Genomic DNA, 20,073 nt, shown 5'->3' with positions numbered 1-20,073 from the left:
ACCCTAAATGCGCTTGATCTCAGAAAATATATTACTGATTTTTTTTAAGGATATCCATTTTAATTCATGCTTGATTTCTAGCAACACAATTTATTTTAGCTGGGAATCATTATTATTACTCACTCTGTGATTTATTGGTCATAAAGCTAGGAAAGGAACCTTGTTCTTTCTACCCAGCTTTCCAGACTGCCTTTAAAGTTTCCTATTTCAGCAGCTGAGTTTTGTTTTGTTTTGTTTTATAAAATTTCATAATTGTAGAAATCCTCTTCTCAGTGTAGAAAAGGGAGTACCTGTTTAAAATTATGTTTAATTTTGGTAATGGTAGAAAGGCCATTACATGTACATTTTACATGTACATTATCTTTTTTTGTGTACATCCTGCCTTACATATGCTACTGTAATAATAATTACAAAGTTGATAGCTATATCCTTGAATAATATATGCTTAGATGTTTTCATCATAATTGTCAGTTGATAACTCATAACACATAAAATCAGTTTATATTCAGTATAAACTTTGCAATTCTATTAAAACTTTTCAGATTTTATAGATTAACTAATTCTCCAAATATTGAGCAATTTAAAACTAAGGTAAGCACTGATAATTACACATTTATAAAGTACAGCTATTGTTTTAAAAATAGGTACCCATGTTTAATAGCTTTTGTATTGCTGTTTTTTTAAATTTTATCATAGGTCATTTTCCTAGCATGCCTTCTAGTTATTCTACTATCTATAACTTTTCTAAGGGCCAGAGAGAAGAAAATCAAAGGGTCAGTAACCAAGGAAACTAGCTGACGAGGCTAGGCTCAAAAGTAAAGCAGTTGGGACTATGCCATAGCCCAGATTGTTCTCCAACTTATTTCTTCTTAGGTCAAATCTTAGGGTATAGATTCATATTTGCCAGTGTATTCACTGAATGATTCCTAGTTGTCACGTGCCTATAGAAGTTCTTCAAGTCAAGAGAAGCACCTATTTAATAATTAGAATTTGGGAGGAAAAAACAATGATACATTAAAAAGTGTTATAAATAAATACAGAATACTACACCACTTAAGGAAAGATGTATGAAGTAGTGTTATTTTCACATTCCTAACTTGTCCTATAGTAAGTGTAGTAGTAACTAAAATTTCTTTCAATGATAACTGAGGTTTCTATTTTGATACAGTAGTTCAGTTTTGGTACCTTATTGGACCCATGGGATGACCCTAGACTACTTGAACCCCTGAGTTAACCCTAGATTTAAATGCAGTCTTCTTGTAAACCTCCTTATAAGGAATCATTTACTCCATTCTTGTTTACATATTCATATATTATACTTCTGATAGCTTTAATTTTTGGTCTAGAAGTTGTAAAGATAGGTATTTTCCTCTAATGTAAGTGATAAGATTTTCTGGTTTATACTTTCTAAATTCCTAGACAAGCTCACATCCAGAAATACTATTATGGCTAAGGACCTGAAGCATTGGTATATTTTTTTACCAGACTTTGGTAGAATTCTTCTCAAATGAGAACTATTTCATAGCTAGCTAGAGAGAGAGAGAGAGAGAGAGAAAGTGTGTGTGTTAGAATCAGGAAGGAATAGTATTTCAGGTCTCCTACACCCAATCGAATGTTCTTTCTTGACTGCTCAATAAAATACTAGCATTTTCATTTATCAGCTTCTATCTTACACTGACTATCATAATTTCTTAGGCGATTGTGGGCTTTTTCCATGTTCTTATAGTATAGTGATTTCTATCACTTACATCCCACACCTATACTTATTTGAAAAGATCCTTGTTCCATATACAATTGTAGGATATTAACCAATTAAGGGTAATGATAATACTGTTCTCTTGAAATGTTAAAGTTTAAATGTAAATAAATTATGTGTTCTTTATTTCTTATTTTAATGAAATGCTACCCTCCTTTTTTTTTTCAGGAAGTAAATAATGGCCTTACACTTAGTGATCTTCCTCTGCACATGCTGAATAATATATTATACAGATTCTCAGATGGATGGGATATCATTACTTTAGGTCAAGTGACCCCAACATTATACATGCTCAGTGAAGACAGGCAATTGTGGAAGAAACTTTGCCAGTACCATTTTGCTGAAAAACAGGTAAGATGTATATGGTGTTAAAATTGTTTCTCTGCCTTTTGCAGAGATATATATATCTGCAAAATATATATATATATTATACACACACACACACACATACACACACTCACTCTCTCTCTCTTTCTCTTTCTCTTTCTCTCTCTCTTCCTCCCTCTAATTCATTCAACTGTACTCTACAAAGCACTCATATATGACTACTATTTCAGCAAAACTAAAAGTGACATTGAAAAACAAAATGAATGGCTTCGCGAGGTAGTAAGATCCTCCTGATGGAGCTCTATAAACAAAGATAGAATGTTGTGGAAGCAATTTTTATTCAGATATGGTTTGGACTCTAGCCTCAGAGATCCCCTCCATGTCTGAGATTCTGTTTATGGTTGTTACGTGTTATCTGCTCTAAATAGATTTTATAGACAGTTAAAGAGATATTGTTTGATTTGTGGGAGAAAAAAAGTAAATCCAGCAAATAACACAACAGAAGAATAAGGTGAGAAAAGACTGGAAATAAGAGGGAAAAAAATGGGAAGAGGTATCTTATAACATAAAAAACAAATTCTAGGAATTTTTTGCTTCCTCTCATATATGGACATTGAAACTTCATAAGGTGGTCTTGAAACACTCAGAAAATAGTCTTTCTCTTCTTTTAGTTCCATCTTGAAAAGTATATTTTGGGGGCACTTACCTTAATTCCTCTTCCTTCTAAGTATATATCCATTTATACATTCTTAGTATCTTAGACTTTTCAGGCACTGTTATTGCTCAAGGCTATCCATTTTGTTATTAATCACTTTTGCCCAGTGAGAAAGTACATTGCATTTGTATAAATCCAGATTCCAGAACAGATTAGGAACTATCTTGTGAAGTTTTTAGACCCTTTTTTGCTACAATTATGACTGAAGTAACTTACCTGAGTTATTTAGCTTTTTAATATTTAGATTAGTTGGGTTTTATGCAGCAATTAGTACTTGGAAACATATGACATTTGTATAGAAATTTCCTTAGATCAAGAAGTATTTAAAAAAACATTTGAAAAATTGACTCAATAAAGCTGTCTTTATAGTTTATAGATTTATGGGTCTACATGGTATATGAATATAATAGGAATAAATGATACTCATTTAGAAATTAATTTATGTAAAAATCTCATGGTTGAGAAGCATTTCAGAATTTGTAAGCCTTGGGTGAATTGAATATAGAAGTTTTCACTTGAATCTCATTTTGAATCTTATAAACACATACATATGTATGCATATAGATATTTGTTTACATATATACACATGTGTATATGGACATATAAAACAAAGATTAAATATCTTATCAGAAGTTACAGTGTTAAGAGTATGTGTTTGTTTTTATATTCTCAATGTAAAATTAATGAAATAAAAAAATAAAAACCAATTATTTGTTTGAACTTTTTAGGAATAAATTTTAAATAGTTTTTAAAAGATTACACTAACTAGATGCATCAGTAATTTTTGTCTAATGATCCTTTTTGAAACATCTACCTGTTCACCTCAGTATAATTTATGACATCTAAATTGAGGGGGGAAATAATTTGTACCATAATTTTCCAGGGTAAACTGAATGAAATTTATTTCCATTAAGGTAATATAAGCATAAGATCCACCATAGAGGTTTTGAAAAATGAGCAATTTCCTGATGGAATTGATGAATGAGTAACCAAGGGAGGTCTGCATATTCTTTATAAAAATAGATATATGCGTCTAGGGTTTTTTAGGTGTAAATCTAGTTGATATTTTTGAGTAGTTGTTGGTTTAATTTAATTTGAAAAAAGCATAAGCTCAATGACTATATAATTATAAATTACATCAAAAATTTATTTTGTGTGTTCTATTTCCAATTTATCATCTGTTCATTTATTCATCCTACTTATATTTATTCAGTACCTAGTTTGTGCAAGGCACTGTTTTCCATATTCATAATAGATAATAAAATTATCATCAAAGTACAAGTAACATTACTCACATTGGTTCTTGTTCCACGAATTGAAGCAGATTTTCAAAGGTCATTAGAAAAAAAGTGTTTGGAAGGGAAAAAAATCATCCCTTTTTATTAGAAAATTGATTTACTCAATACTTCCAAAGATCTCTGATTTCATCAGTGTGGGTGTTCCTTTCACCAACAGCATATTGGAATCAGTACTTACCTAGTTGGCTCTTTCATGAGTTGCTATGGACAGAAATATTCATCTCTTGGTGACCAAACCTTTCTAACTTGCTAAGCTGAGACTGAGAGCTCCGAATAAGATTTTAATGGAGGAATGAAAGCTAGTTCTGATTAAAGATTATGCCTTTTGAAAATTTAGCATATCCTGGATCATCTGAACAGACTCAGTTTGACTGGAAAAAGGAAAAATAGCACTCTGGGAAGAATAAAGCTGCTCATAGAGCTGGCCCATACACACAAGCCAAACCTGGAAAAAACTAGCTCCTTTTGATTTATACTGAACATCAAAGTTAAGACTATTGGAAGAACTTCACAGACCTTTCTAAATATAAAGTTTGGACTTCAATTATCACTTCTTTGCAGATGACTCTCAGATCTTTTTATCCAATTCTACACTAACTTTTTAACCCCAAGTCTCACCTCTCCAACTGCCTATTAGATAATTTGAATGTCCCATAGATATCTTAAACTCAGTATATGGCCAAAACTGAACTTATCTTTTCCACAAAACTAATCTGTCCTCCTAATTCCCCTATTGCTGATAAGGATATTATTATTTTTCCAATTACTAAAGCTCCCAACCTAGGTATCCTCATTTTTTACTTTCACTCATTATTGAATCAGTTGCCAAGTCCTATAGATTTTACTTTTATATTATCTTTCATATACACCTTTTACTGTCTTCTGACATTACTATCATCTGGAGTGGGCCCCTTGTTACCTGCTCCTAGACTACTGTAATAGCCTTCTGATGGTTCTTTCTGCCTCCTCTCTCCATCTTCTGTCCATCTTCTACTTACTTTTCAAGAAGATCTTCCTAAAGTACAATTCTGACTATGTCATCCCTCTAGTCAATCAACTCCAATAGTTCTCAGTTACCTCTAGTATTAAATATAAAGTATTTTGGTTTTACAAGTCTTTCATAATTTGGCCCTTTCCTATCTTTCCAGTCTTGTTATATCTTACTTTTCTCTATTATTCTTATGGTTCAGTGCCACTAACTTTTTGATGTTTCTAGCACTGGATATTCTGCTTTTTAACAGGCTACCCCTCATTTCTGAAATGTTTCCTTTCCTCATTTCTACCTCCTGGCTTCCTTCAAGTCTCAGCTTAAAAAGCTCCTTGAAGGAAGTATTTTCAAAATGCTTCTCTGAGATGCTAGAGTCTTCTCTCTGAGATTATCTGCAGTTTACTCTTAGATATCTTTTTTTGTACATAATCACTTTGCATGTTGTCTCTTCTCCCTTTCCTCCAACCCCAATTAGTCTATGAGATTTTTACAGGCAGGGTCTTTTTGCTTTTCTTTGAATCTTCAGTGCTTACTTAGTGTATAGCACGTAGTTGATGCTTAACAAATGCTTGTTGAATTGGAAATCTGTTGTATTTTGTTAGATTTTAGAACAATTTAGTTAACATGACAAAAGCAAAAACAAAATCCCAAGAGAGGCATTATTTTTACTGTACTCACCCTAAATTAGTAAACATCATTGCACAAAATCATTTAAATATACAATTCTTCATTCGCTCACTCATCTAACATTTCTTGAACATGGAGTTTGTACAAGTCTCTGTTCAGCTTGAAATTGTTATGTGAAACACCCATGTAATAAATTCTATGGTAATGGTTTAAAAGACTTTAGGATTTATGAGTCATTGTTGAGCATTGATATTTTTAAAATTTCATACACTGTAAAAAGGACATTGTTCCTTTTTAGTTCTCTTAGCTTTATATCTGTTTAGTAACAGATACATCTGGTCCTACAGTACATAAAATAAAAGAAAAGGCAATCAGTCAAAAATCACTTAATAGGCAATAACTGCATGCCAATTACTAAGCCAAATATTGAGGATACAGAGAAAGGACAAAAAAAAGATGGGCGCTGTTCTCAACAGAGCTCACATTCCAATGAGGGACGCAATTCACAAACTATATGTATGTAGAAGATATATTCAGGCTAAATGAGGCCCAAGGAATAAATAATCTCATTAGAGAATCATTAAGGATAGAGGAAGGGAAAAGGCCTCTTGAAGATGACTTTTAAAATGAGTCTTGAAGGAACCAGGAGGCAGAGGAAAGGAGGTGCAGGCATGGACAATAGTTAATGAGAAAGAATGGAGTGAAGAAATAGTTTTCTGTGCAAAGAATAGCATTTAAGGCCAGTGTTGCTACATCAGAAGAGGTATAACATCTAAGAAAACTGGAAAGATAAAAACAGACTTGATTGTATTGATCTAAATATAGGCCAAACCTTTAAAATGAAATTGAAAGGAAATAACTATACTCTGAAAAATCACACCAATTATATAGGGCACACTCAAGTTTTCTTATGTCAAATTTTGTGAGAAATTGTGGTTTATTAAACTTATGCCGCAAATAGATTTTCAGATGCCATTTTTCATCAGTTGTGAGCATCCATTCACAATGACAAGTTTGGGATTTTTGTTTTAAGAATTACTAGAACTAGAGAATCTATTACTAGTTTGTTCTTGCAATGCATGTGATTAAGTTTAAGATTAGCTAACGATGGAATATTTTTTAAAGTATGAATAAGAAAAAGAAATGAGAATCTTACAGATAATTGAAGATATAGATAACTCCTCAAAACTTGAATTCTTAAATATAGAAAGGGTCCTAATCTGAGTTAATATTTTATCCAAATGAATTCAGTTTTTTTAAAGCAATTACTTTCATTTATGTGGTTTTTAAAAAAGAAATAATTGTTCTTAATAATATAATTTGAAAATTATCTTCTAATTCCAAAGAAATTGCTTTTCCTTCCAGTTCTGTAGACATTTGATACTCTCTGAAAAAGGTCACATTGAATGGAAGCTGATGTACTTTGCACTCCAGAAATGTTATCCCATCAAGGAGCAATATGGAGATACTTTGCATTTTTGCAGGCATTGCAGCATTCTTTTTTGGAAGGTAAGTTTTTAAAATATACTGGTATCTAAGGTGTTAGAATTTAAAATTAGATATTAAAATAAATTGTTAACTATTCTAACATAGTTTCCAAGGATAAAACATGATTAATTGTTCTAACTTTATAGCAATTATACCTACCCAGAAAAGTTAAATGGGCTGCATTTTATGGAGTGAGATACCTACCACTAAAAGTGTGCGAAGTAGGAATTGTCAGGGGCACGGTAGAGAGGATTCTAGAAATCAAGTGGGAGGTTATACTAGCTTCCAGGAAAAAGCGAGAGCCAGCTCACACCTGTTGACAAACTGATGATTAAATTCTGTTTGAATATTTATAACTCGAATCAACAGATGCTACAAATCAGGGCTAGAAGTGATGTTTTGTTGATTGTCTAATCTTGAGAAAGCAATGGAAAAAATATTAATAATTCAGATTAAACTTAAAAGTATGCCATATATGCATTTTCTCAACTTTAAAATTCTGTGCTTCTGTGTAATAATTATTAAAATCCAACTCTGATTAGAAATTAAATGAAAGTGAGTTAAGTTAGACAACCGTTTTCACATAAGTAGACTACTTGTAATAAAAAATAAACATAGTTTTGAAGAGTTATGTTGTCTAGCCACTCTTCCTGTGTTACTTCAGGCTATGACTGCATATCTTTCAGAACTGTCAAAGTGAAGAAATTTTCTTTGTGCTTTCCTTCTCAAAATCTAGTTAGAACAGGTGCTTCACGTAGCTCTAGCCAGGAATTGTTATCTTGAGCCAAGAGCTCACACACAAAAAGCTCTAAAACTTCACTACTCACCTCTAACATTTTGGTGCTGAGTCTAGTCTCAGGCATCCATGTCTACCCCTGGAAAATGCCAAAGTTCAAAATGATGATTGTGAGAGTGCAGCAATTATATGAAGAGTTTTTTTCACTAATGTAAACTAAAACCTGAATTGGGTATCAGTTCTAGAGGGGAAACAATCAGGCTTTTCTTGTCATAGGGTTATCAGTTTTATATACTGACATTTTTCTTGTTTTTATAAGGTTTTTTCTTTCCCTTAAATTGAAGTAGTTTCATAGGCAGTATAGTTTTTTAAAATCTTAAATTTAAAAAATAAGTATGTTTTGAAAGAAAACTTAGCAACATTAATTTTAAAATCACAAACACTCATGTTTTGGTTACATTTTTACAATTGAAAGTTAACAAAAAATGAATTCTTGAAAAGATGACTTAGGGCCACTTTTTTCACTGGCTTCTGCTATTTCTCAGAAAATATCAAAATAGTCACTATTTAAATCATTCTTCCTTATTTTTTCTTTTCTTTTTTTTTTTTTTTGCTCTTTGCTAGCCAGGAAAAAAAAAATGTACCTTAAAAAAAAAGTACTTTTACTTATTCAGTAATAAATTTCTGCATGCTATTTCTTTCTATCCTGGTCATTATTTGGCTCTTTAAAATGCATTTTTAATACTTGAATTTGAATCTGGATGTATGTAGTATTCAAGGAATTCGCTCCAAACAAAACAATGAGTCTGTATAGGGAAACCCTAAGTTGGAGGCACTGTGAAACCCTTATGGGCTCACCACATGATTCTTTAATCAGTTCCTCCCTCCTTTCCAGAGAAGGAATCACCTCTCCTACTGATACAAGGAATGAAGATGTCTTCTATTGCTCTGTTTCTCTCTTTAACCTTGTAATTGTTTCCTTCTCAACTACCTTTGAGTTAGGAGCAAATCTTATTTCTGAAATTTCTGAATGTCTTTGAGGTGACAGACTGGAGTTGTTCTTTTGGTTTTTTTAATTGGAAATTTCTCTTTCATTTGTTCCAGGGTGGTTTGTAATGGGAAATAAATTGTCAAAAGAGATATTAGTTTTGAAACTAGATTTTTAATTTCAGATTATAATTTTCACAATTGCATAGCTATAATTTTTTGAACCATTGATAGCGTCAATGGATAATGAAATAATGTCCAGTACTTCCTAAATCTTGTCATCAGTGACAATTTAGCAGAGGCACTGAGAGGTTAAGTGGGAATTGCCACAGGCAACAGGAATCTGTCAAAGGTGGAACTTAAACCCAAGTCTGCTTGGTAATAGGCATTCTATAGAACTAATGGCCTTTGCGTATATAATTTACATCAGGATTCTTTTTTTCTCTAACTTCCCTTCCTAGTGATTTTTTTTTTTTTTGCTTCTAAAAGAGAAAAAAAAAAAGCACACAAAATTATAATAGCCAAGATACTAAGATCAGCCTTGAGAATATTTTTTTAAACTAATGAAATAGTTGTAAATATGGATTTACATATATAGGGAATATTTACCAAGATGGTAAAGTTTTCCTTCCTAGTTTCAGTTTTTACTTATACTTTGCTGGGAATAGAGAAAATGAAAATCTAAGAAGTAGTTTGGCTTAGTGACAGAAAAGATCTAAGTTCTAGTCATACTTCTGCAAACTAATAGCTGTATAACTGTAGACAAATTTCCCTTCCTCTCTCTGGTCTCAAATTCCTCCTCTATAAAATAAGGATATTAGACTAGATAATCTCTAAAGCCACATATCTAAGGCTGTACCAAAAGACTTTGTTTATATAAAAAAACTTTTAAGACACATTGAAAATACATAACCTTTTATCAGACAACAACAACAAAAAAAGAAATACATGGCATAAATTGGCAAAGATGGAAATAATCTAAATTGGAGGGTTATTGAAAGATTGGTACACTAATGCATTATTGGTGGAGCTATGAATTAATATAACCAATTTGAAAAGCATGTAGAATCATACAGATAAAATGGCTAAAATGATCCAGGGATTCCACTATTAGACTATATACCCCAAATAGTACACTAATTTAAAAAAAAAAAAAAAAAAAGGTTCTATAATCATTTGTATTACTTAACTCATGGGAGTTATTATGAAGAAAATACTTTGTAAACTATATACCATTCTAAAAATGTGGAGTTTTTTAAGCTTATTAAAATATAAAGAATCAGATTTACCAAAAAGATAAATTAGGATATATTATTTCCTGTAAAGACTGACCATCAGATAAATTAGGGTATATTATTTCCTGTAAAGATTGACCATCCTTTAAGATATCTGTCTTAGATAGACTACTGGACAGATGACCAAGGAATTGAGCCCAGAGTTGAATAGGAAGAAAAGAAAATGAATTGCCTTAGGGATATTGCAAAGCTTTTTAAAACAACTCCAAGGTTCCCATGGAAACAAAGGCCCATCTTTTTTAATACCAATATTCTACCAGTGTTGCTATATGACAGCGAAACATGAAATAAAAGTCTCTAAAGAACTTTCCAAAAACGAATTTAACACACTGAAAATTGGAGAGGCAGATGCTTATAACTTCAAAGAGCAGAAGTAAAAAAAATTTCACCAAGGATTTGAATGATGAAAAGAAAAAATGATTGGTCACCAAAGCTGTAATTAAAGTGAGAGGATAATAATAAAATAATAGCTAGCATTTTTATAGAACTTTTAAGGTTTGGGGGGAAAGCACCATACATATCTTATTTAATCCTCAATTCCCATACAGTAGATACTAATATTACCCTCTTTTCATATGTAAGAAAACAGAGAAAATTAACTTGTGAATTATTTCTAACTTGCCCAACAAAGTCACACTAGGAAGTGTCTGAAATGGGATTCAAATTTAGGGATTCCTCATTTCAGTCAAACATTATTCCTCTATGGCACTTAACTGTCTCTGATGATCTTTGACCCAGGGATTTTAAATTTATATCTGATTGATAGCTCTTCTACTCTTTTAGCAGATAGATAGAATCAATTGCTCAACACTTGTTAACAAACTGATGATGCTTTTTCTCCACAATTCTGTCTCCAATAATGATTGCTGTTCAAATGGCTTCTTGCCTAACTCTGGCTTGTCCAATACCCATAGTGGTTGCCTCCTTTGAATTGGGTTCTTAATGTTCTGAAGTTTGTGCTCACTGGAGCCAAGGTCTCCAATTTCCCCTAATACAAGATAGTGTTTCTAGGCTCTCTGCCACTATGGAAAACTTGTGTTTTCTTCCCAAAGTCTCCATCTTCTTCCTTGCTTTTGAAAGAAGCTTGTCATGGTGCCATTCTCAGATGTTAGTATTCCTAGGTCCAATTTTTATAACCTGCTCCTTCTTTCTCAAGCTCATTTTTCTCTTTTCAACCTGTACTTATGAATATATTGCAAAATTCAGCTATCTGTGATGGGTCAAGACAGAGAACTTGCAATGCTGTAAAACTAGCTCCTTTTGTATATTACAGCTTGCCCTCTGAGTACCTTTGAGTACTCTGGTGATTATCTGGATTTCATTCTGGAATGTCAGTAAGTAATATACTCATCCAGATCTTAGTAAAACTAGAGAGGGGACATAGAATTTACAGGTATGAAGGAGATGAGTTAAGGAAGAAAGCAGTTAGTGGAGAAGGGGTCATTCAAGTCTCTGTTGGAAGTCTCTAATGAGAGAAAATCAGCAACTTCCCAAAATTTATGAAAAGTTTCCTTGCAGCTACCCCCCATGAAGAAAGTAGCACGATAAGTCAATTGCCATTGTCGGTGAGAGGATACCACTGCAAGCCCCTGCCGGTACTAAATCTGTTCAAAACTCCCAGTGCAGCATGAAGTTTTGCTTCAGCTCAGAGTTTATAGTATGTTAGTCTCTTCAAAGACAGGAAGAGAAAGCTATCTCCCCAGGAATACAATTCCCAGGATTCACAGTTAAGCTGTGGATCCCTCATTCACTGCCTGCCCTAAAGGTCAGATATGTTAAAAGCCCAGTTTACATTGAGTTTTGGAGAAGTCAGTAGTTTGATAAAGAACAAAATCTTTTTATAAGTTACAAGGTGATTGTGTGTGTATGTGTATGTGTATAACAGCAAATTGAGAAAAAAATTCCTTGTTACCAAATATTCTTTAGCTCACATGAGTTTCATCAGAGCAGAAAACAGGCAAGGATCATCTCCTAGCTATAATGACCCACAACTTTACATTGCTTATTCAGCTTTTTGTTTCATTTGCTGCCTTTTTGAGCACTGTTGGAAAGAGTCTTAAATAAAAACTTAAAGTAATTGGACAAAACCAAAATGGGGAATAATGGGGAGGAATTAAAATTATCTAGCCTGTAAAAGATATAGAGCTGTCAGAACAAAATGCAGTTCAAGTACTTCGGATACATTGCAACAGATACATTTTTCTTTAAGCAAACAGGATATTGATAAATCCAAATTTGCAAAAGGTAATCTGGGGTATGATGACTCATTTTGCAGAAGAGTGTTTTTTTTTTTAATTGCTTCAAATAGAATTCTCCCATGTCACTTTTTAAAATATGACTCATTTTCTTGAAATTTTGATTTTTATACAATTAGCTAACAATTTGCAACTAAAAAAGACCTCACAGACTATCTAGTCCAACCCCTCAATCAAGAAAACTGAGGCCCAAGGTGGCTAAGTTGCCCTGAGTTTACAAAAGTACTAAGTGACAAAGTAGATATTTTAAAATGCCAAATCCTTTGACTCCAAATCCAGTATTTTCTACTATATCACTTTGCTGCATCCTTACAGAAATAGGCGTAAGGTGGGACATATCTATTTGGTCAGTAAACATGCATCTTTTACTCTTAACTATATAGTCCTCCTACACTGCACTTTTAGTGGGAAGGGACTCAGTACCGGAGGAGCACTGAGTGGGCACATAACTACGGAAGTGATTTACAGGTCATCCCTCATTGCTTCCCTTCATTAAATAAGATAGTGACCATCTGCTATCCTTCTCTAATGAGAAACAAGAAGAAAATACATTTTATTTGCCATAGTCATGCTATAACTAATTAAAAGTTATTGTTGGCTAAGCTGAACTTTGCTACATAAATTAGTGATTTAATTTTATAAACTTAATCTTATCTGGAACCATTTTAGGCAAGAATAATTCCTTTATAATAGAATAAAGTATAGTCATTCTGCACTCAAGATTTATAGAATTTAGAACAATCATCAGATGTGAGGTTTTAAGCTCTGTCTCCACCTGTTCTCTTAAATTCACACTCACCTGTTTTTTAGAGATGTATGCAATGTTAAAAGTACCTCTACCCAGGCATTCCAGGACAGAATATTGTGCACATTATCAGATTTCATCATTCTGTTGCATCTTTTGGCTTAATTGGGGTTGGGGGGGAGGGGGAAGATTATCAAGTCACAAGAGGAGGACTCAGTCTGGAGGAGGTATTTTTAAAAATAGCTCCACCCAGTTATCTTCTGCTTTATGTATCTGTGGTTAGGTGGGTGTGTGGCTTCTCTCGTTGTGATTTTTGACTCATGGTTACCTAGGGAATAAAAACTGTTAAAAATAATTCAGTGAAATTAGTAATGGTCAGAACTTTTTTTTTTATCTTGAAGTTAGAGAAGTAGCCTAACTTTTATCAATACATGGATTGGATTGTCTTTCAGAGTCATATAACTTTCTTTCCTAATATTTTTGACATGTAGATAAAAAAAAAGGTTTACATATATACATATATGTAGTAAGAATATAGTCTAGTGGGTAAATCTGAAATGGTATGTAGTATTTATTAAAATATTTCAAATGTGAATTATATTAGGATATGCAATATGTGTTATATATATATATTATAAGGTTCAATTCATGAAACAGAAATGCTTATTTTGAAGATTTCTGTGACATGTCTCATTATTGTGGCAGAAAAATTATTGTGATTTGATGCATATAAAATAGAATATTGGTATTTCCTTGTGTCCTTTTCTAGCAGTTTACTTTAACTACTTCATTGATAATTTATTCATTTGAGAGCTCTGAAAGAAGAGGATACCTTTTTTTTTTTAATCTTTCATGATAGTTTCCTCAAATCAATGAGTTTTTGAGATACTACTTGTTGTATTGTGTGTGCTTTATTCTTGCTAAGATTCTGTTTGCCAAGATTTTATTTCTTTAGTGTGACAATTTAAGATGGAGGAGAGAGAGTAGTAGGTTTTGTGTGGTGAACTAGAACTTCGTTTTTACAAATAATGTGTTCCAAATCTAATTGCTTAAATTCTATCTGATCCTTTCTCAACTTAACTTTTCCTTTTTTACTTTACTGCATTCCCTCCTGCTTCTTTCTTCATGATCTTCAAGGACTACCATCTTGCTTTATTATTTAAGGTATTTTCACATTTTACCATATACACTATGAGTAGTGTTCCAATTTGTGTCGATTGTGCCTTGTTCTATTGCATTCTGTACCTGTCTCTGATCTAACTCAAAATTTCTCATACTTTGCATTGCATGTTTATGTGAATGTTTTGTTTACCATTTGTTGTTAAAGGTCAAAGGTCAATAAATAATGCAGCTAGATCTACATTATGTAATACAACAGGAAAGTTTGGCTATCTTTAGCACTACACTAATAATAAAATGCTTTTACTTTAAAGCATTTATAAATCCAATCTAAAGTTCAGTTATGAGGGGCAATTTAGAACTATTAATATATATTTCTAATACAAATAACAAATATATGCATTGCACTTTGCTAATAAATCATTATTTTAAAAATAGGAAATAATTGCATGTATCCTGTATATTCTTTATTTCTGCCTATTATTTAAGTGCTTTACTGTCTTTCTCTTAGCATTAAAATGTTATTATAAAGCCTTTAGACTTTTTCTTGAATCAGTTTTTTTTTTCTGTGAAATAGATACCAGGAAATGAGAAATCATCAGTAGTAGTTCTAGATGTCTCATCAGTCATATTATCCATTTTACCCTATATGAGTTGTTATTGCCCAGCTAAAGTACTCTAAGCCCCACCCCCAGCAATACCACAGAATTCTGTGATCTTTCTTTTAGGAGCCTAACTGAAACATTCCAAGAATGCCTCTCTTGTATTGACTAACATATAAATATAAGCACCTAGTATAGTGTCGGTGGCAAACATCATTGCAAAGTGATTTCCTCCATGCCCCTAAATTAAATAATTAATCAATAAAAACAACGCCTCTGGAATGAGAGAGAGGAATGGGGGTCAGTGTTAAGAGTAAATGGAAGAAGGAAGTTACAATGGGGGGAAATCAGATCATCTCAAATAGGGTTGCAGAAAGCTCTAGGGTTTTAATGCAAGACAATAGTCTCAGCAGAATAATGAAATCTTTTTGTTGACATTCATATTATTTTAACCTTAAGAAAATGAGTTTTTTCTCGGGGACATTCTAAAGGTGAAGTATATTTATTATTCTTGACTAACTTAAATAGTAATTCCCAAAGGAAATCCCTCAACTGGAAACTGTCATTTCTGTAATTGCCTGAACAATGCTAATAATAAATAACCAAATTTTCATAAACACATCCTCAAAATAGTGTCAAATGGCTTTGTATATATTTCAGTAAGTAATTGAGCTTTAAAGAGAAAACTTTACACTTAAAGATATGACAAAGATTTTGCCAACCTGTTGATGTAATCTACCTCCTATTCTCTCACCCTCTGCAGGACTCAGGACACCCCTGTACAGCTAACAATCCTGACAGCTGCTTCATGCCAGTGTCACCCCAGCACTTCATTGATCTCTTCAAATTTTAATGGCACCCTTGCACTTTGCCTCTTTGTTTTTGAAATGATGTGTGGTATGCTTTCTGTGCAAGATCTAATGGTAAATGTGCAATGTGATTAAAAATGGGGATTGGGTGGGGGTGGGCATCCCATGAAGCCTGGGTTGGCTGGAACGATATTAAACCATTTTTGAAGTACTTTTTCTAAGGAGAATGTGAGGTAAAAATGTACATACTTTTGCATATTGTAATATTTATTTGACTAATAAGATGGGGTGATTAAGGAAAGGGACTCACACAATATGTATTTGTCCTTTTAAAAAGTTTTCTACACATTAAATTTTGCACATTTATAAATATTAATTCAACTAAAATTTTTTGGACTTTGAGAGTCAAGCCATTTACTAATAAACACTAATAGTCAAGTACATGCAAATTTTAAGTTATGGTTTTCCTGTTTTGTGGTAAGGATGAAACTGACCCCTGTATATATACATTATGCAGAATATTTATTTTTCTTAAAGTGTATTTTATTAATCACATTGGATATGTCCAAAGCAGTTATTATTGATAAGCAACTAATCTAGGGAAACAGTAGCCATATCCTGTTGATTTGCATTTGTTGAATGGGATAACATTTGTGGTGTTAAATCGGATAAAATGACATCTAGGCTAGGGAAAACCATAACCTTTGATTGTATTGTCTTCAGGACACTGAATGGCCCAAGCTACTGGAAAGAAAGATTTAGTACCTTTTTATCTACTACAGCACTTAATAACAAAAACATCAATTTTTTTTGTAGAAACTTTTTTTTCTATTCTAAGAAGAAAGTACAAAAAATAAATCCAATATGAAAAATTCAGGAATTAAGCATTTGTCCAGAAATTGAGTTATGTACAGCCCAAAACATATTCTAAAATATTGCTTGTTTTGAAACAGATTTTGTAGACAAATATAATAAATCATGATTATCTGCTGATTTCTTTTTTGTCATTATTTTAAACTTTAAAAAAAATTAAAATCATATCCTCAGGTCTTAGAGATCCAACTTCTCTGACTCCCTGCCTGATACATGAATACTCCATTGCAATATCTCCAGCACTCAGTGAGCCAGTCTATGTATTAGTGTTTCTGGGAATAGAGGGAACTCACTACTCCAGAAGGCATCTCATTTCTCCTATGTGACACAATGGATAGATCACAATCAGAAATCAATCAAGTTTTTTTTTTCCTTTATAATAATAGCTTTCCATTCTTTAAAATATATGCAAATATGTGTCAACAGTCCCCCCCCTGCAAAACTTGTATTCCAAATATCTCTCCTTCCCGTCTACACTCCCCAATACAGCAAGCAACCCAACACAGACCAGACATGTGCAATTCCACCAAACACACCTCTACATTCACCATGCTGAACAAAAAGACCAAAAGAGAGAAAATCTGACAAAGAAAAACACAAGCCAACACCACCACCAACAAAAAAAGATGAAAATCCTATGCTATGATCCACATCTGATCCCCACAGTCCTCTCCCTTGACAAAGCTGCTTCTTTCCACAAGTCCCCTGGAACTGAATCTCCCCTCATTGTAGAAAAGAGCCATGTCTATCACAAAATGATCATCCCTTAACTTGTTGTTGCTGTGTATAGTAATGTTCTCTTGGTTCTACTCACTTGACTCAGCATGAGTTCATGTAAATCTCTTCAGGCCTCTCTGAAATCAGCCTTCTATTGAAGCATCAAAGCGGGCTTGAAGAGAGAGAATAATGATCAGGACAGCATACTGATGAGCATAATAAAAAGCTGATTAGGGAATCAATAAACATTAACTACCTACTATGTGTGTAGTGCTGTACCAAGTACTGGAGATACAAATATGAGGGGGAAGAAGAGGAAAAGTGCCTTACGGGGGCATGATGACATTCACTCAAGCAACATCTGGGTTAGAAATGAGATTGCTGATCTGTATGCCCTCCTCAGAAGGTTTGAGGAGGTATAAAAAGGATTGCCTTGCAGTGATAACCCAGTTGAAGTTATGTAATATAAAGTTGTAGTGTTTCCAGCTGGCTCAGTTTCTTGTGTTCCATTCACAGAAACATGAGCAAAGGAGATAAGAGTAATGAGTTTGAGGTTTGGCATAATGTTGTTGGCAATAGAGCAAGAAGACAGAATTCAAGGAAGGAAGTAAATAAGCATTAAGTACCTACTATGTGCCAAGCAATATGCTATGTACTTTTATAAATCTCTCATGTGATCCACATATAATGGACAATGCAGATTTAAACAGGTTCACCAAGTACTCAACATAGGAAAAGAGGTAACCAATACAGGGGTGATAACATAGGATGAAGTATGTGGATGCTGGGATGTACATGTTATTGCAAGATAAAAAGCATGGCAATCTCTGGGTCATTTGAACTGACTAGACTTATAAATTGCAAAATTAGGGTTTTGGAGGGAGTATTAGCATGTATAATAAAATCCCCTAATATGAGATTCAAGGATTATAGCGGAAAAGACTCAAGTCAGTTACTATTCAATTACAAGAGATGAAGAATGACCTAAAGATCAATAAATAATGACTGCCAGTATCTAAATGGAGTGATAGAAGTGAATAGTGTCTACCTCAAAAAAAAAGCAGAAATGATGGTAGCAGAGAGAGATTCTGCAAGTAGAAATTGGGGAGCAGGAGTGGGCCTACTTCTGATTATTCACAGTGAATGTGAGGAGAGGAGATCAATGAAAGTGCAAATATAACCAGAAAGCAGGGCAGAGATGCAACAGCATCAGGAGAGACCCAGGTCTTACTGAGTTAAAATGATAAGAGAAAATAGCTTTAAAATAAAGGAAGTTTGTTAGTGATAAAGAATACAGAGGAAAGGGCAAATAAATCTGGAGTATGGCATTTAAGGGGTAGAGCTGAAGATAGGAGTAAGGAGGCAGCCATTTGGGGATAGAAAAAAGGTTTGTATTTCAGCAGCTAAAGATTCAGAATCACTGAGCTAGGAAGAAAGAAAGGAAAAGAGAATATGCTAACCATTGGGTAATGAGTCTAGGTAGAGTATTTTTCGTTAGAGAGGTTCATTAATGGAAATAGCTAATTATACTATTCTAGCTCCTACCTCAAGATCCAACCTCATAGGAGTTCAGTTTTCTGGTGGGGAGTTAAGGTAAATGGCCCGAGGAAAAAGCAACATATTTAGAGGTGTCTAGGTAATATTCTAGAACCAAAGAGAATAAGGCCAAAGTTGGCCTATCAAAACCCAGGGAAGTTCCAAAGGCAGACATCTCTGGTCTGGTAAGAAGTGAGGGTGATGATGTGGCAGAGACAATGTGGCCTTCACATTGAAGACCTATTGAAGTCTTCAAGCAAAATCTGGTTTATACAGTGTCAACCTTTTCAATCTTTTTACAAATTCTTCTCCATGCATTCTATCATACAGCCACACTGGCCCACATGATATCACACATAATGTGACATCCTATACCTATGCCATTTCACTGTCTCCTTTCCTTCAATGCTCTACCTCTTCACTTTGGTCTCTTCCTTACTCTGGCTTCTTCAAAACTGTTACAATTACACCTGCAAAAGGTCTTTCCAGCTCCTCTTCAGCTGCTAGGTAGGACCTTCCCCTTTAAGACAGAGATCTGAGAATTATTTAATCCAGCCCCAATTTCTCTTCTGACCTACAATTTCCCATCTCCCAACTACCTATTAAATAACTTGAACCGGTTGTCTCATTGATACCCTAAAAATCAACATATCCACAACTGAACCTGGTATTTCCCATCATCCTCTAACCTTGCTCTTTTCCCTACTTCCCTAAGGCTATCAAGGACACTGACATCCTCCCAATCACCCAGGCTCACAGGAGGCGTATGTCCCCTTCTCTCCTGACACTGCCACCACCCTGGGGCAGGCCCACATCATCTCAAACTTAAGACTAGTCTGATGGTGGTCTTCCTATGCTCTCCCCACTCCAGTCCATCCTCCAATTACAGTCAAAAAGGTCAAACACAGTCTAACCAAGTCATTCTCTTATTTAATCAAGTCCAGTAGCTCACTATCTCCAGGATAAAATATGAAATCTTAAGTTTGCCAAATCCTTTTCAAGTCCTTCTTCCTATCTTTCCAGGCTTCTTACACTTTTTTCTCCACCCCCATTTACTTGACTATTCAATAACAATAGTGTCTTTATTGTTGCTCCTTGGAAAAAACACTCCATCTCCTGACTTGTGCATTTTCTGTCTGTACCCCATGCCTGTGATGTTCTCCCTTCCTTTCTCTTTGCTGATTTCCTTGACCTTTTTAA

General features: G+C 33.7%; 1 protein-coding gene and 1 long non-coding RNA gene across 7 annotated transcripts in view; one reads left to right on the top strand and one right to left on the bottom strand.

Moving 5' to 3' along the window:
* The window catches only part of FBXO25 (F-box protein 25), a 106,497-nt gene extending 89,757 nt beyond the window's left edge, over positions 1-16,740 (top strand). For 4 of the 6 annotated variants that reach the window (XM_051976013.1, XM_051976014.1, XM_051976010.1 and 1 more), the window contains 4 exons: positions 1,925-2,107; positions 7,077-7,220; positions 14,355-14,381; positions 15,702-16,740. In XM_051976013.1, the coding sequence (XP_051831973.1) occupies positions 1,925-2,107; positions 7,077-7,220; positions 14,355-14,381; positions 15,702-15,791 (444 nt within the window). In that variant the 3' untranslated portion in view covers positions 15,792-16,740. The remainder of the gene's footprint in view (positions 1-1,924; positions 2,108-7,076; positions 7,221-14,354; positions 14,382-15,701) is intronic. The other 2 variants (XM_051976011.1, XM_051976015.1) reach the window with 1 other exon arrangement.
* LOC127548567 (uncharacterized) overlaps positions 1-20,073 on the bottom strand; it is a 237,980-nt gene that overhangs the window by 8,583 nt on the left and 209,324 nt on the right. The gene's annotated exons all lie outside the window — the stretch shown is intronic.

The sequence above is a fragment of the Antechinus flavipes genome, chromosome 2, assembly GCF_016432865.1.
Source record: "Antechinus flavipes isolate AdamAnt ecotype Samford, QLD, Australia chromosome 2, AdamAnt_v2, whole genome shotgun sequence".
Classification (NCBI taxonomy): Eukaryota; Metazoa; Chordata; class Mammalia; order Dasyuromorphia; family Dasyuridae; genus Antechinus; species Antechinus flavipes.
Note: the sequence above shows the minus strand (reverse complement) of the source record. Positions and strands in the feature narration are given on the sequence as shown.